We start from the raw sequence: 17,980 nt of genomic DNA on the forward strand, positions 1-17,980 counted from the left end.
TCTATATAATGCCCAAAGAACTTGCAATCCCCACTAACTGCACGTACGTAAACAACACAAGCATCCCATTCCAATTTTGTTTCTGACTCTGAGAGGTTAATATAAGATTTTCCCATTGGAGAACGTCATGGCGAGCTCCAACAAAGATTCAACTGAGGTGAAGGATGTCAACATGTCTGAATTCGTCTCAAAGGCCGATGAACGTGTGAAATCAATCTGGGATAGTAGCAGGAATGCCTACCTTCTTCATGTACCCGAGTCATTGAAACTTCAAGTGACCGAAGTGGCACCAGGAATGAAGTTAACTACCCTGGGTCCCCGGGAGGTTGTTCCTAAACCAGCGCACAAAGAACCAGAGAAGAAAGAAGCATTGGACGTTGATCATTTCATTCGTGAGGAGATTCAGAAGTTTGATGAGGCTATGAAGAACGCATAATTCGTCCGTCAAAAAATTGAAAAGAAAGGATTGAACTATAAGAACATTGGTCGAATGCAGGATGCATTAGACACTATGAGTCTTTGCTTCCAAGAGTTTGAGGACATCGAGTTCTGACAACAGGGAAGAAGCCAAAGCTTAAGATGTATCACCTAGTAGTTGAATGTTGTGTATGTGGGTTATCACCTTTTCTCTTTTAGTTGACCTTAGTATGTCATTATCCAATATTTTTGGTATGTCACCTTCTGTATCCTCTCTATTTTCCCAATACTAATGCATGTGTGGTAGCACTTTATTGGAGTTGGCATTATTTGACAAATTTTCCTTGTAAACATAGCGTAATGGTTTAACCGAAGCCGATTTAAATTAATCCTGCTACTAAACCATTTTTGATAGACCACCAACATCAGCAAAAGATATAGACTAAAATGCAACTACCATACTTAAGGGTCAACATCCAACTCCATTCTCTGTCTAGTCGGCTGTCAGTTCATTGGGCAGTGTATGGTATAGTGATGCTTCTGCATTAGGTGGCTTGTAGATGTAACGCCCCAACTCCAGAGGCCGCTACAGTGCACATTGCAAACAGTGCTAACCTCGCTAATCGAGTTGTTTGGCCATAAACGTGTAACTAAGTGTGATTAGTGGTTTAGGGTTTAGAAATTTCGATTGAGGTGTAACGTTTCACTAGAACGTTTAATATTTACATTGGGATCCCAAAAATATAATTTTAGAGTCTACTACAAAAGAATATTTACAACAGGCCGTTCTAAGCGGCAAAACAGGGTTTAACCCTAGTTCCTCTTTCAAACCTCGCCCAAGTATTGGTCGAGCAGCTGCATATGTACACGTCATCACCTAAGCTCTCCAACTCAAGGATGGTTCAGCTTCCTTTTTCCTTTACCTGCACCACATAGCACCCGTGAGCCAAAGCCCAGCAAGAAAACTCATATGCTCATAAACAGTCATATCATGATATCAATTCATATCTGGCATGCCTAGCAATCATAGGTCTATTCAGCATGCAAATGAATTTAAACAGATGCTGGGGTATCCAGGATAAGAAAACCTGGCCTTCTGATTGGAGGACTATCAAGTCAAACCTAATCAGATGAGTGTCGTAACACTAGAGGTTCCGATAAACCATGCTGAGTGACCAACAAGCAAGTCACTGGGGCCTTAGTGCCCAAGCCATGCATATGATGATCAAAATGATCATGCAGAGCTCATAGCTCTGATCAGATGAGTGAATATCACTTGAGGTTCTAGTAAACCATACTGAGTGACTGACAACCAAGTCACTAGGGGCCCAGTGCCCATTTCCCGCAATGGCTCTACATGGCTAGCCCTTGGCTAGATAAATGCTTGTTTATATTCATCAAACTTGAGGTCGGTCCTGCATTAATGCTCTTTGAGTCATTCAATGCAGAGGGTCGATTAGGTCTAATCGACATAGCTTGCACTACACACTAGGGTTGTCATGACTAGTGAGTTAGCACAGTGTGACCAGTGCCCAGCACCACTGCCGAACCTGACTAGTGAGTCACGGCTTCACAGTTGATACTAACACCTTTGCCAAACCTGACTAATTAGTCAGTGCGTGACCAGTGCCCAGCACCACTGCCGAACCTGACTAGTGAGTCACGGCTTCACAGTTGATACTAACACCTTTGCCAAACCTGACTAATTAGTCAGTGCGTGACCAGTGCCCAGCACCACTGCCGAACCTGACTAGTGAGTCACGGCTTCACAGTTGGTACTAGCACCTTTGCCAATTCTGACTAATTAGTCAGAGCCATGCATGAGTAAGCAATGCTACCAATGTGTATCATATGCCAATTATCCAAGAATAGGGCATTCAGCATGCTTACTAAACAGTTGCTAGCATAATTATAATCATGCACAAACACAGAGACTCAAGCTCTGACCAATCTCATATTCATCATTCATGGTATACCCTAATCACATGTTTCTCGTGCATCACATGCATCACACTTAATCATCCAGCATGCCTCAATAATAATCATATGCAAATGGGCAAGATTGCCAAGCATTCATTATGCTATCAATGTTCACATTCAACATCCAACATGCATCAATCATAGCCATGCATGTCACATATGGGGTGCAGTTTTCTTACCTTGGGTCCGAGCGTGAATTAATAAAAGAAACGACCTTTGAGAACGATCAGCTTTTAGTCCTTTAGCGGTCACCTAGTCATAACCAAACATATGGGATACCATTAATAAAAAGAATAATAAAATGTTCCCAAACCAAAACCTAACCTCCGGGACCTCAAATACTACTCAACTAGGAAGTAGGTTCAACCCCGAGGACTAAGGCTTGAATCCCCAAGCTAAAAACCCCATTCTGGCAAAAATGACCTTAAGGGCCGCGGCCCTCCTTGGCCATGCCGCGGCCCGCCCCTCAGACAGAGGCGCCCAAACCCAGTTTACTCCAAGGGCTGCGACTCTCCCTGGCCATGCTGCGGCGCAACCCCCAGTTCAGCCAAAACCCCTGTTTTTCTTCCCCTACGATTTCTCTTGGAACCAACCCATCAAACCCAGTTTAAACACCACTCAAACCTCCAATATAATCCATAAACTTGTTCTATATCACACCCTTAGCAAAACCCAAGACAAACCCCAATTAAAACTTCCTCAAATCCAAACAAGCCACCATAAAACACAAGCTGAAATCTAACACAAAAACAGGGTATAACCAGCAAGTTAGTGGATAAAGCTCACCTTAAACCCAAGCTTGAACCTCCTTTAATGGCTGACACAAGTTCCCTAGCTGCCACCTTGATTATCTAGCTTGTTCCCTCAAGTTGGCTCTCAAAATTTGGAAGAGAATTGGAGGAGAGGCCTTGTACGGGAGAGGAAGGGAGGAAGATAAAGATAGGCTCTGTTTTGGTTCTGTTTTTCCACAGCCTTCCTATGTTATATATATATATCCAAAACCCAAAATGACCAAAATACCCTTAAGCCAACAAAAGCCTCTAAACCATTTCAAGGGTAAAATTGGTACTTTCCGCCTATCCCGTTAATCATAATTAACGCTTCTCGTTTCCCACTAATCTCCTTATTCTCAAATACCAATAAATCACATCCCATTACCCTTTATTTCCCGGTAATGCTCTAATCATTAATATCACCCCGAGACTCACCCCGAGCCCCGAACTTAAGCCCGTTATGACTAGACCGAACACTTACATCTCATGATCGTCTCATGTTGAAAAGCTCGAACCAATCCACATACAATGTGGTAAGATTATAATTAATCTCAACCATGCACCCAAAATATACAATTACGCCCACAGTGGCCAAATTACCTAAATGCCCTTGCATTTAAAATATGAGCCCATATGCATGCATTCACCATCATATAATAATATAACTCACATAAACATGCATATAATCATTAAATATCATAATAAATCAATTATGGCCCTCCCAGCCTCCTAATCAAGGTCCTAAACCTTATTAGGAAATTTGGGGCATTACAGTAGACTCCTACGTTTAGTAGGCTGGTAGTAGCTACTCATTTGGTTAAAAATAAATGTATTCACATGAACCTGAGCAATGAACAAGTATAAGAACAATTACTTACACTTTGTTTAAGTAACTAAAATAAAGTTTATTAAATTAAGATAAATATGTTACAATAGAGTCGATCATCAACATGGGTAGAACTAATAAGATAAATATGTTACAAAATCGTAGTCAACTGAATAGATTATGATTTACAACAAGTTTTGATATAATCGGTCGCGTGAACCTGCCAACTGCATCTGAACGCACATCTAACTTGAACAAGGAAGAACCACATGTACATGAAACAACAGAGTCCTCTCTTTAGCACGGACATCCATCCATTATCACATCACCACCCATGATTTTCTTCACTTTCAGATCCAGAAACTCTTGGTATCTGGTAATGGCTTCTGTCTTAAGTACTTCAATAGCCTGGGATATCCGTTGATAATCAGCCATGATACAACCCGACCTATGATCTTCAAATTCCTTGGTCTTCTCTTCCACCTGGGCTTCCAATTGCGATATCCTATCTTTCAATGAACGGGTCCTTTGTTCCAACCTAAAATTCTCTAAATTTATAAAGAATATTTCGCTTGCCTTCACCTCCAATTTCTCATGAAGATCGTTGATGTATTGTATAGGTTCCGCTGGCAGGGTTGTTATCCTATAATGAGTGAACTCTTCCCACTCCGGCGGGTGTGGTTGGGGTCGTTGTACGTCAGGGATAACTGAGGGATTACACGAGTCTGTTGATGAATCACAATCCATTATATTGCACATGCAACAATAGATAAATAGGAATATATGAGATTTAAAACAAAAATATTCATGCAAATAGCTTTGGCCGAAATTTGCAAGTACTGAACTTCATTTTATGAGTATGAGGGTTTGATGAAGAGAGGTAGGATGACGGTACCAATATGTACCCTATGCGTAGGGTCTATTTAAAATAGTATATTGATAGTATAGGATGAACATGTGGCATAGTTATTGAGTACAACAATAGGATAACTGAATTTTTTAAGTTTATCATGAACATTTTCCAGCTGCAATCTTTTGCTCACCTAACATCCCACAAAATGTGTTGTGTTGACCAATGACCTCAACAATTAAAACAAGTGATAGGATATGATATATTTAGTCTGCCATGCTATTCTATACTTACTCACTACAAGAAAAATAATTTTTACCTACTATAGCTACCAAATATATGTGGTAGCAATTAGTTATATTTTGCTACTAAATTATGGTAGCAAAAGAATTCAGTTGCAAAATCTAAAAATAGAACACCAACTATTTTTACTACCAAAATTATTAGTAGCTAATGAATAATTTTAGCTACTAATTTCTTTTGGTAGCTAAATGTATGGGTGCCAAAATATAAATTTTTTAACTTTATATATTAATTGCTTCCATTTTATTTTGGTAGCAAAACTCAAATTTTTAGCTACTAGTTTTTTGGTAGAAAAAAATAATTTTTTTAATTATATTTTGCTACTAATTATTTTGTAGCAATATAAGTATTTCAACCACTAATATTATTCTACTAAAATATCGATAGTTAAAAGTATAGAATATAAAATCTTAATAAATCATATTTATTTTGAACATATTAATAATTAATTTTTTATAAGATAATTATATATCCATATTTTAATCATCTAAATTTATATATAATAATACATCTATACGTATCCATGTAAAAATTTGTATTCGTATAACATCAAATAAATTAACTATGTATAAAATAAATTAAATAATTTTAAATATATATTACTATTAATATAAATACTTTACTATGTTAATAAAACATAACTAACCATAAAACTATCAATTACTTGCACACTCTCTCTCACACACACTTTATTTCTACTAACACTATCTAACAAACCGCTTGCATATATAAATATATATGTTGGGAATTAATTATAGGATTATCACTGCACCTTAGTTTTTTTTTCTCTCTCTCTCTATTATCATTTCCTGCAATGTTTCTTTCTTTCTCTCTCTCTCTCTCTCTCCCTCTCTTTCATTTATTCATTTGATACTTAATAAATGAATTTGTTTTTTCTTTCTCTTTTACAGGTTTCGCACAGAACTTGGTTGAGCCATTGGAGTTTAGAAGAGATATCTGTTTTACACTTAGGAGTAAAGCCTAAACTGTGTACCATCTTGTACTTTTGTATCAATAAAGCAATTTTAGTTTGAATCTTCAAAGGTGAACACGTGAAATTAAGACTTTAATCACAAATTAAACACCTATTTCCTATTTTCTCATCAACAACCATAAAGTGGACACATTAAACATATGTCTACCATACTAATAACCTTTTGCTGATTATGAACATAAATCATACCACTGAAGTTCCAAAAAAAAAAAATTCCCTTCGATGAAGTGTACGAGTACATTTACTAACTAAAAGTCACTAATAAATATTCACTAACGGAATGCCTGGAAATCCCTAATTACGTCTAAGGGTCAGATTAGTAGGCCGTGAGGGCCGTAACTGATTTATTAACTCATTTAACTATTACATGCATGTTTATGTGAAATATATTCTAAGATGATGTTAAATGCATGCATGGGGGTCAAAATTTCCTCTCAGGGGTATTTTTGTAATTTGCCCCGTTGAGAGCATAATTGTACAATTGTATTCACGTAGGTGAACTGTTGATGAGACCACATTATAATGTGGATTTTTTTAAGCTATTCGGCATGAGACGATCTTCGAATTCAGATTATCGGTTTGGTCATAACAGGGTTGAGTTCGGGGCTCGGGGTGCATGTCGGGGTGATTTGATGATTAGAGAGCTACCGGGAATAAAAGGGTAATGGATATAATTTTATTAGTATTTCATAATAACAGGAATTTGAGAGTATTAATTATGATTAAAGAGATAGGTGGAAAATGACTGTTTTGCCCTTCGGGGTCTTTAAGGATGAATTAAGCATGGATGGTATTTTGGTCATTTGACCTAGCCTATATATAGGTTGAAGGCTGTACAAATAGAACCAAAAACTAAATTTTTAATCATCATTATGAACAAAATTGAGACATTAGTCACAAAATAGAGACATTACTCACAACATAAATTGTATGATTACGCCTTTCATGTACAAAATTAATAATTGTACCACTCAATTATCAACAAATTGACTTTTATGGGTCAACAAACATGAAATCAACCATCAATTTGTTACCTTCTCATTATCTTACATCATTTCTTACAATCCATGATTGTCCATTTTTGACAGTCAAATGCACACTCAGGAGCACGAGTAATAGAACTATTAGGGGACATTTTTTCTGGTTACTGCGCATTCACCCCTACCTGATCCCACAAATGGGGATACCATTTCTTGAGCTTCATGCCCTACGACACTCTCACTCCATGTGTAACGACCCAAAATTGGTAATAGGGTTTAGCACCTTCATTAGCGTGCCGGGAGGGCATAATTGGTTTATGTATGTGTTTATTTGGTTAAATGTGTGACATTGATGGCATGTATGATTAATATGATTATGTGAGTATATTAAATGAATGTTTATGGTTATTAAATATGCATGTGGGCCCTCTACTGTTCATACGGGCATACTTGTAATTTTGGCCCGTTAAGGGAATAAATGCAGTTATATGTGATAAATGGTTGAGACCATATTATTATGTGGATATATTTGCAGTACATGGCTCGAGGGAACACAATGGAGCAGATTAGCAAAGGAGTCACAGCGAGGTTTACTACCCGCCTCTCCCACAAAGGGAAAACAATCTTTGTCTCCCATTTCGCACTAATCCTGAAAAAGTCCTATAAATTCCCAATTAATCCCGACATACCAAAATAATCACTAAATAATTACCCGTTACCTGTTGAATCTCAAATGTACACAAAGTTCCCCAAAATACCACTACGCTCACCCTGATACTACATCAGACCAGCATCTAACTATTCCGCTAATCCACTCTGTAGGATTGCTCTAATGCCTTGAAATCCTTAATGCGGTTTGATGGTTAGATTAGTAGACCGAGGGCCATAATTGATTTATTATGCCATTAAATGATTTCGTGCATATTTATCTCAATTATATTATAATATGATGTTAAATGGATGCATGTGGGTCCACATATCTTGATAGGGGCATTTTTGTAATTTGACCTGTGGAGGGCGTAATTGTGTATTTTCATGCATGTTGGTGAACTATTATTGATGCCACATCACAATGTGGATTTTTTTGAGCCATTTGGCATGACACGATATTTGAATATAAATTAACGGTTTGGTCATAACAGGTTTGAATTCGGGGCTCGGGGTGAGTCTCGGGGTGGTTCGATGATTAGAGCATTTTCGGGAATTAAAGGGTAAAGGGATATGATTTTATTGGTATTTGAGAATAGTGGGAATTGGAGAGTGTTAATTATGATTAACGAGATAAGTGTAAAAGTACGATTTTGCCCTTGGGGCGTGTGAAGAGGTTTTGAAATGAGTTCGAAGGGGGAAAATGGGGATTTTTGCCTGAGTTTCAAGTGGGGCCGCGGATTTGTTCTCGAGCGCCACGACCCAACCTCATTGAAGAGGGAGGGAGAAGCTGCTGGGTCGTTGGGCCACGGCATGAAGAAGGACGGCCACGCCCCGTGTTGGGGAAATGGATTTGTGGCCGTCTCTGTTTGGGGAGGCGGGCCGCGGCATGGTTTTCCACCTTAACCTATTAATAAAAGCTACAACCACGTTTATAGCCAAATAGCTCGATTAGCGAGTTAAGCACGATTCAAAGTTCACAGTAGCGGTCCTGGAGTAACCAGGGCGTTACAATCGCCTCAAGCCAACATCACAAATGCATTCACAAAATAATCAGATCCTCAATCATTGAACACATATACTCAAATTTATACCCTCAACAAGTCAAAATTACAAACATGGCCTTATTAACAATAACGAACCCACATGCATATGTAATACACGTAAACATGCACATATCCACATATTGAACCACGTAAATCATGTATGTGACGTACTCACACATTTATTCAATTAATTCCACATAATTAATCTAATTATTCTCTCCAGCACCGTAAACAAGGCACTCGGCCTTAATACTAAATTCGAGACGTTACAGACTTACTCACTAATTCCTTTTACCAGTACGATACCCAAAGAAACTCTTACCAACACCTCACACCCTTCTCTCTCGTTTATCTATCCTGAACTTGGAGCTTTTGGGATTTGGTTTGGAGCAACTTAAAGCTTCACTTACACAATTGAGGTAAGGTTATGCTCTGTTTATTTTTTTTATATGAATTACATGCAGTTGTTTAAGTTTTAGCAGAGTTTTAAACCAATGGCTAGGTTTTTATTTGGGTTAGAGATTGGGTTTGGTTTTTAAATAATTTTTTAATTAAATTTACTATAATATATGTTAATTTATTTTATTTTATCAATCATTTAGTAATATCTTTGTGGGGAACTCATTTACTAATCTATATTTTCAACAATTGAGGAAAATATATTAATTTATATATTCAATGGGACCTATGTATTTTTTTATAAAATATTATCATATAAATTTAGCGAATTATTAATTTACGACACAGTCCCCGACTCGGGACCAGACAATAGTATAATTTAAGCGAGTTGATTAATTAATCGGGTATGAATTTGTAGATATTTTACTATATATATAAAACAATATATACATGCTAATAAATTATAATAATTTTTCATGTCGCCATTTAGAAAATTAAATTATACATCGTAATAATTGAAATCATAATCAAAATATTTAGTTTATTTAACTTTGATATTAATCCTTCTACTAATTTATGTTAAATGTTGTTCGAAGTGGTATTTTTGAAATGCAAAAATATTTTTTCGGTATACCATATTGGGTCCATTACAAAAAAATAAATAAATGTATATCATATTAGGCCCATTAAAGCCCAAACTCTTCCTAAGCCTCCAAACTCCAACAATGAAAGCATCAGCACTCTCCCATATGACTTCAACATTCAAGATAATTTAATGCAAAAAACGTGTGTTGCAAGCAATACATTTCTTATGCCAGGGCAATGCTGTCACATACATTATAAAGAGGTATGTGATTCGACAGCTCCACAGAGTAGCCATCATTCCCTAGGGTCTTACATCTAAGACCAACTATTCCATTTGTAAACACCTCAGGCAATTCATTAAGTTTAGTTCAGTTATCCATTTCAAAAGGCTTCCCATTTCATATTCTCCATCTTCAGAAATAGTTATTCCGACAAAAAAAAAATATGCGCTTTAAGACCTTCGCTAACCACCGACGAACAAATGTCGGTGAACGGCGGGAGGAGGAAGGTGACTCGTATCCGCCTGCGTCGGTGGTCTGTGAAACGTTGGAACAGAAGAAGCCTCGTCGAAGGCCAGGAAAAAAAGTGGTTCCTCCACTACCGAAAGCTCAACCATCGGAAGGTGACTGTATGACTCAACCTTTGCCCAAGCGAGGTCATAAGTTTATTCTTTTTTTAAAAAAACCAAAAAATGTAGTTTTAGGTGTAATAAGTAGTGATTTGGTGTTTAAGTGGCCTTTTCACAGTGCTATTTAAGTCTCTTCGTTTAGTCACTACTTTTTTTGTTTTAATTATTTCGGTGTAATGAAGGACGACCAAGAAGAAATGAACATGTTGCATTCGAAGGACCATCTGCTCCAAGGACCAAACGAAATGCGTCGCCGGTGACCATATCGTCTTCCGACTTGGAGGTTTCAGATGCAGAGATAATCATGAGCCGAACCACTTTCCAAAATCTGACTTTCAGCATGTTGTTTAATCTACGTACTGATGTGGAGGAAATCAAAAACAAAGGGTGTTGCCATTGTTGTACTGACAAATCAAAGGAGCCTCATACCGAAGTTCTTTCTCCATCTCCACCACATCGCCCCTCTAAGACCAAGTAAGCCATGTCCAGAGAAGACTGCTTTTGTGTATAGTCTAGTGATGTTTAATCAAGTGAAATCCTTTTACCTTATGTCTGTTTTTGAAAAGGAAAAAAATATCTAGTTTATATCTTATATCAGGTTGTAATGTAAACATGTATTACAGACAACATCCTTATGTGAAACTCTTTAAATCGGTTCAAATTATAAAAGTAAAGTAATTTTGTGTTGTTTATGATTTCGATTGCATGCTTCAATTAACACCTTATACAATTTTTATTTCGTATTTAAAAACAAAATGAATTCATATTAATATTATTCACATGAACATATCCTTAATTGAATCAACCCTAAATTTCACCCTAAGAAACATGGTTATGAAACGAGACAGAAAATATTTGTTTTCATAAAATATGATAGTGAAAATGAATTTGAATTAAATTTATGTTCAACTTTATCAACTTATGCATCTGGAGTTTAGGGAGGATGACATACGACATACACGTTCCTACATAGAATGCATGAGCAAATATTTGGTTCCCACCGTCCCATGGGATTAAACTTTGGAGGATGCAAGACAAACTTAATACCAAATACATATACCAACTTTTAATATCAGCCAAGAATCAACTTTAAATTGTACAAATATATTGTTATTTCTATGGGGGCATAAATTAACTTAGTATGCTGGATCTTTCCTATATTACTTATGAATGAGGCAGGCCACTAAAACAAAATTTGGGCCAACAAAAATTAATTGCTATGTGCTAGTAGAGGTTCTGCACTCCAACTTATTTAAAGCTCCCAATTTGTAAAGAACAAGTTGCACACAACATACTTCTTCCATAAATATTAGCAAAGCAATAAGAAAACAAAATCCTCTCCATTGGGGTAAGATTGAGCTGCATATGGTCATGTTGATGGTCCAACAACCATCCATTGAAACTGAATCAATTGGGCTCATTTCTGAAGGAAGCTAAGCGACCACTCCAAATACAAAAGGTAATTTCAAAATAACTACCCATATCTACTACATTCAACCTTGGTCAGTACTTTACACTTTCATCTCACCTCATTTCCCAATTTCAAAATCTTATATTTCATTTCATTTTATTTCTCATTTGCAAAATCTCAATCTTCGTTGTATTTTTCCAACTCCAAATTTTATTTAGTGTCATCAAAAAATTATGAAAAAAAAACTTTTCAGAAAAGGACTTGATTAATCACTGTACTATTAATTTCAAAATGGGTATTACTTTGGTAGCCCATATATATATATATTCCAAAGTTGTTCACAATAAAAGCAAAATAAGTAGCCTTCCTGGTCTGGGCTAAGAAAAAAAAGGCATTTTCTAAACAAATTTCGTGTGGTAGATCATACTCATCAATTGAATCCAAAAACTTTTTTTTGTTACACTGCAATACGTTATTCCCCTCCTTATGAGATAATTTTAATCGATTTATAGGTCCTAATAATTTTTTTCTTTGCCTGACAATATTAATGCATCACTAATTTATTCAAGTTAGAGTAAGTACGAACATTCCAATCTCAACAAGATTAAATAATGTCCAAAGACGAAACAAATTTTCAGGACATTAAACCAATTCAATTAATTGATAGTATAAAAATAGAGAATTGAGCTTATGACCCACAAAAGGACAAGATCCCAACACACCTATTGCGACATGTCTCACTTGCAAAGTGTCACACAGAGCCATGTCCGCTGCCATTTCCAACTGCGAGATGCTCAAGATTTAGAAATGCTAACGGAAGACATGCAAATTTTTGTATTTGACGAAGGACAATGTGGTGTATATGATATTGTTACAAATTCGGTAAGTTGCTAAACTCACCCCTTAATATTCAAATTATTAATTGTCATTCACATTTTCAACAACATTTTATCTAGCTATTCAATAATTTACTTTATGATAAATGGCCTTGCAGGTGAAACTCTCTGTGTTCAAAAAAAGTTTTTGAGAAGGTATTCTACGAAAAAACTCCTACCATCTGCTATATCGAATGGAGTAGCCATCACAACGACAGGATGCTCTGATCAATATGAAACTATAACTATGTACACAAATGGCTTCCACAAAATTGCTGGATTTGCAAGCTGGGAAGACCACCCATTCTCATGCCTATTCACATATGTGCACAAAAATTGTACAGATCAAAACCAACCTCAACAGGAGACGTACCACTGCCACGCGACCAGTCGGAACCTTTTGTTGTACGGAAACATCGAAGATAAATTCATAAAATTTATTGATCTAAGAAATGGGGATATTAAAATGCACAACGATGTTGGACTTCCCATACAACCAATCCAATTCTCAAAACCAATTACATGGAGTACCAATGAATGTGTTATACTACACTGTAGCCACGGATTACGAATATGGGACTTGTTTTGTAATAGGGTCGTACAAATAAGACATCTTCCATCAGTGGGAAACACAATTAAGGCATTCACAACCATTAAAGACTTCAACGACAACCAAATCCATCTTCATAACAGGTACTACTTTTTTCTTAACCTAATCTTCGATATTCATCATTACTCTCTTCGAGTTTTATATTGTTCAACTAACTTGACTTGAAATTGTGTACATTGTGAAATTGTCTTTTGGGTCTTTGTAGAGTGTGAACTAATGAACAGTTTTGATGTACAAAAACTACAAATTAGATGTATTATGCATTCCTCGACATCAACTGATTGGACTAAAACTCTCATCATTGTATCATGTAAGGTTAAAATCTCTTGACCTACTATTTGCTCCCGAACTTTCTAAAATTGGACTTAAGCACAGTTCAACTGTCACAATACAAAGTAGTAATAACTGCAGTTTCAATATTTGCCAATTTTAGTGGTTCAAAACGATCTTTACACTCAAGCTAGTAAATAGACTCATCTTAGACGTCATCTTCTATTCAACATTGACAAATGTTGTTCTGGGTTCTTGTATTATGTTGGTGAGAGTTTGATAATTAAAAACAAACTTCTTATTCAAATTATATAACTTTGTATTCATCTAGATTTGTGCTTACTAAAGAGTGTTAGTCCCATCCACTTGATTTAGGTCATACTTGTTTGAACCAAGTAAATTTCTTATGTTGTTAACATGAGTATCATTTATCTAATTCTCATTTTGTCTAAAAATGTATTACTACTGCACTATTGTCAACATGAGTAATGAAGTGAATAAAGCTCTCTATGATGATCATGAGACAACTAAGGCTCATGAGGTGTGCTCATTCAATTCCATTCATTGTTGGATATTTTTTACTCTTTTACTTTTAGCTAAAACATTATTACTCACCACTCAATTAAATATTACTTACTAGCATACAAATGTTACTTATACGCAAAAAAAAAAACAAAATTACTTCAAGGTTTTTTACTTTTTCATAAAACGTTATTACTGACCATTTCATTATACATTACTTAGCCGCATAAAAAAATTACTTACCCAATATAATAAATAAGTTCAAACACAATATATATTTTATCTTATTGCCCTCGATTGTACAATTTTTGGACTGCAAATTACTTTATTGTCCTTACTTTTTATAGTCATGCCAGCACAACTTCTTTCATCCCGTTTACATAACCAGTTCATCAAGTATAAAGTTTAAAAAAGAAAAACACCAAAATTGTTCAAAACTTGACAATTGGAAAATTAATTGGGTCCTACTATAATTTTGTAAGTTCAAAGCTTAGATTACACAACCGTGATTGGGGATGTTCTACTATAACACATATTCGTACAATCGACACATCCCAATTACTTGACTCCATCTTCCATGCAATCAATAACAAATTATTAATTTCCTCGTCAACTAAGCCGCCAATGTGGTTTGCAATTTAAACCTATGTACTTCACCGTACAAGTCAAATGAAGTTACAAAAGTATAGTATGAATGATTCATCCATTGATCATCTTTTTATATTGTATGAGATTAAATTTTTAGTCTCCATTTATGATAGAAATATTTTAATCACACTTTTTTTAACGAAGTAGTGACTCCTAATCGAGCAACCATACAAATATTATAACTTAAATATGGTACGTTTAGTGGTATTATTATTATTATACTCTAATTGTGTTACACATCAGGAGATTATAAAATAACTTATGCAAAGGGAAAGTCTTACATACCAAATACCATATAATGGCCAAAATTCATTCTAAATTAACTATACAACCTAAAGCTACATAATCAATGGTAATTCATTCTTCTAACCATTAAACAAAGTCAAACAAAACTGAGATATTCACTAAGACAATTCATTTGTTACTCACAAAAAAACAAACAATAATTACTTTCAGTTTTTTTACTTTAAGCTATTATGTTATTACTAACCACTCTATTTAATATTACTTACTGACATCAAAATGTTACTTATATGCAGATAAGTTACTGGAAATTCATTACTTTTACATGCAATATTATTCCTGACTACTCCTTTAAAAATTACTAAGTGACTCTTAAACATTACTTTCCCAATTTCGTAAATATGTTTGAACACAATACTAATTTTACATTATTGCCCTCCACTGTAGACTTTTTATACCTGCAAATTACTATTTTGCCCATACTTTTCAGACCATGATTCAATATTTTTTTACAACTGGTTTACATCACCGGCTCATCAAGTAAAATCATGTAATAATAAAAACACCAAATAATTCAATAGCTTGACACTTGACAATTTTTTTGGGTCCCACTTTGTTGGACTAAGTCCGGTGAGGGACTTAATAACTTGCCCAAAACAAATATAAAATTATAGGGAATTTTTCATATAGGGACTTCACTTTAAGTCCTACCGGTGGGTGGGGCTCTCAGTATTCTTGACCTTTGAATAGTTTTCGGCGCGATTTTTTTTTTATGATCGTGTATATTGTAGCTATTTAGAACATCAATACGATTTTTAAAAAATTCTGAATAGTTTACAGTATCGAAAACTAGGTTCAAACATGTTGTTGCACGCGTAACTATTTTTTTTATGTGTGTGAGAATCAACATGTTTGAACCTAGTTTTCGGTACTGTAATCTATTCGGAATTTTATGAAAATTTGCAGGATGCTCTAAACAACTATAATATACACGGTCATAAAAAAAATCGCGCCGAAAACTGTTCACGAGTCGAAAACACTAAAGAGCCCCACCGATAGGGCTTAAAGTGAAGCCCCAGTAGGAAAATTGTCCTAAAATTATATACTACAATATATATAAAACAATTCTTCTATAGAGGCTTCACTTTAAGCCCTACCGGTGGGGCTCTCAGTGTTCTCGACCCGTGAATAGTTTTCGGAAAAAAAAAATTATGACCGTGTATATTGTAGCTATTTAGAGCATCCTGCGAATTTTCAAAAAATTCCGAATAGTTTACAGTACCGAAAATTATGTTCAAACATGTTGATTTCTATGCGCATAAAAAAAATTAGTCACGCGTGCAATGACATGTTTGAATCTAGTTTTCGGTACTGTAAAAAAGTGAAGCCCCTATAGGAGAATTCCTAGGCTTCACTTTAAGCCCTACTGGTGGGGCTCTTAATGTTCTCCACCCGTGAACAGTTTTCTGCATAATTCTTTTTATGACCGTGTATATTGTAGCTATTTAGAGCATCCTACAACTTTTCAGAAAATTTTGAATAGTTTACAGTACTGAAAACTAGGTTTAAACATATCATTGCACGCGTAACTAATATTTTTTTTTTCACGTACGCGAATCCTGATGTTATACAGCTAAAAATAAGTTATGGAGGTCGCCTTTTGAGTTTCCGTTTAAGAAATTTCCATACATACTTTATTTTGTGAAAAGGAAAGTGAATATTGTCCTTGTCTAATAATGGAAGAGACGAAAGAAGATAAATGGGAGTGATGAGTACACGTGGATTTTGATCTTAATCAATACCATGTGTCCAGCTGTAAACAAGCCACGTGGTACCTATAAAGAACCATGCCTGGCTCTCATCTGAAATTCATTACTGAAACTGAAACGCACACAGAAAGAAAAATCCAAAATTTTCTGAGAGCAAACCAGAGCTATGGATTCAGAAGATCCCAACTTGGAGCTCGTCAATGTTGCCATCCAGAAGCTCAAGGAGGAGAGACGAATCAAAGAAATCGCTCGAGACGACGACGATGAGCTCTTGCTCTCCCGATTGCTCTCTCAGGTGTTTCCATTCAAATACACTTTTTTTTTTAATTTATATATATATGTATGCATGTATATTCTTGCTATAAAGGTTTTGAATTTAAACTCAATCGTTATTGTTTTTTAATCGAATAATTAATCGGGTATTGGCTTGGTTAAACTTAACTCTAATCTCTTGTTTATTTGTTTATTAACAGTTGGAATCACTAAAAGGAGAAAGCAATCTAGAGCAACAAGAGGCTTTAAAGGAATTAGGAGAAGGTGATAATGATATAGATGAAGAGATAAAGAGTGAGACTTCAAATGAATCGGATAGTAATGGCTCCTCTGATATTATGGATAAAGAGGAGATTGTAAAAGAACTTAAGAAGGTCAAGAAACAGAACCGTGTCACTCACTGGCTTCTTTCAACCATGATTGTTCTCACAATTGCTTGGCAAATATCTGAGTTGTCTATCCTTTTGAAAATTAAAGAGGGATTTAACCACCCTTTTAAGTCCTTGGGTGGTATGTTGACATGGGTGTTGAAAGGCCCAGGTGGTACAATTGGGAATAATAATGGCAAAGATGAAGAAAACCACAACAACCAGACTGAATTTGAAGCTCCCTCACTCCCTCCTCTCAAAATTCCTGAGCTTCCCCATGTGGAACTACCGGATTTAACTACTACTTCTAACCATGAAGAACATTGAATCCTTATTATTTGTTTCACTTCTTTATCTATATATATATATATATGCAGTTGTCTTGTTGTGAACCCCTTTTTATTGTTCCATCTATTGAAAAAAAATCGAGACCCATTATTCTAGTTTTTTTTTTCCTTTTTGGCTCCTATTATCATTTCTGGCTCTACATACTAGAGGGGTTGTAGTCAGGTAGATAATGTTTTGTTACATGAATGAGCTCAAACCAGAGCACTATTATCAA

At 35.6% G+C, this 17,980-nt stretch overlaps 1 protein-coding gene across 1 annotated transcript; it reads left to right on the plus strand.

Annotated features, from left to right (window-relative positions):
* Positions 1 to 16,863: 16,863 nt before the first annotated feature.
* On the plus strand, positions 16,864 to 17,980 carry LOC133822463 (uncharacterized). Its single transcript, XM_062254804.1, has 2 exons — positions 16,864 to 17,072; positions 17,251 to 17,980. Exons 1-2 carry the CDS (start codon positions 16,944 to 16,946, stop codon positions 17,743 to 17,745), a joined length of 624 nt encoding a protein of 207 aa, XP_062110788.1. The 5' UTR covers positions 16,864 to 16,943; the 3' UTR covers positions 17,746 to 17,980.

Source organism: Humulus lupulus, chromosome 3 (genome assembly GCF_963169125.1).
Source record: "Humulus lupulus chromosome 3, drHumLupu1.1, whole genome shotgun sequence".
Taxonomy (NCBI): domain Eukaryota; kingdom Viridiplantae; phylum Streptophyta; class Magnoliopsida; order Rosales; family Cannabaceae; genus Humulus; species Humulus lupulus.

Coding starts and splice junctions, on each gene's coding strand:
- LOC133822463 (XM_062254804.1), top strand. CDS start 16,944: ATGGATTCAGAAGATCCCAACTTGGAGCTCGTCAATGTTGCCATCCAG. Junction 17,073..17,250: donor TCTCCCGATTGCTCTCTCAG/GTGTTTCCATTC, acceptor GTTTATTAACAG/TTGGAATCACTAAAAGGAGA.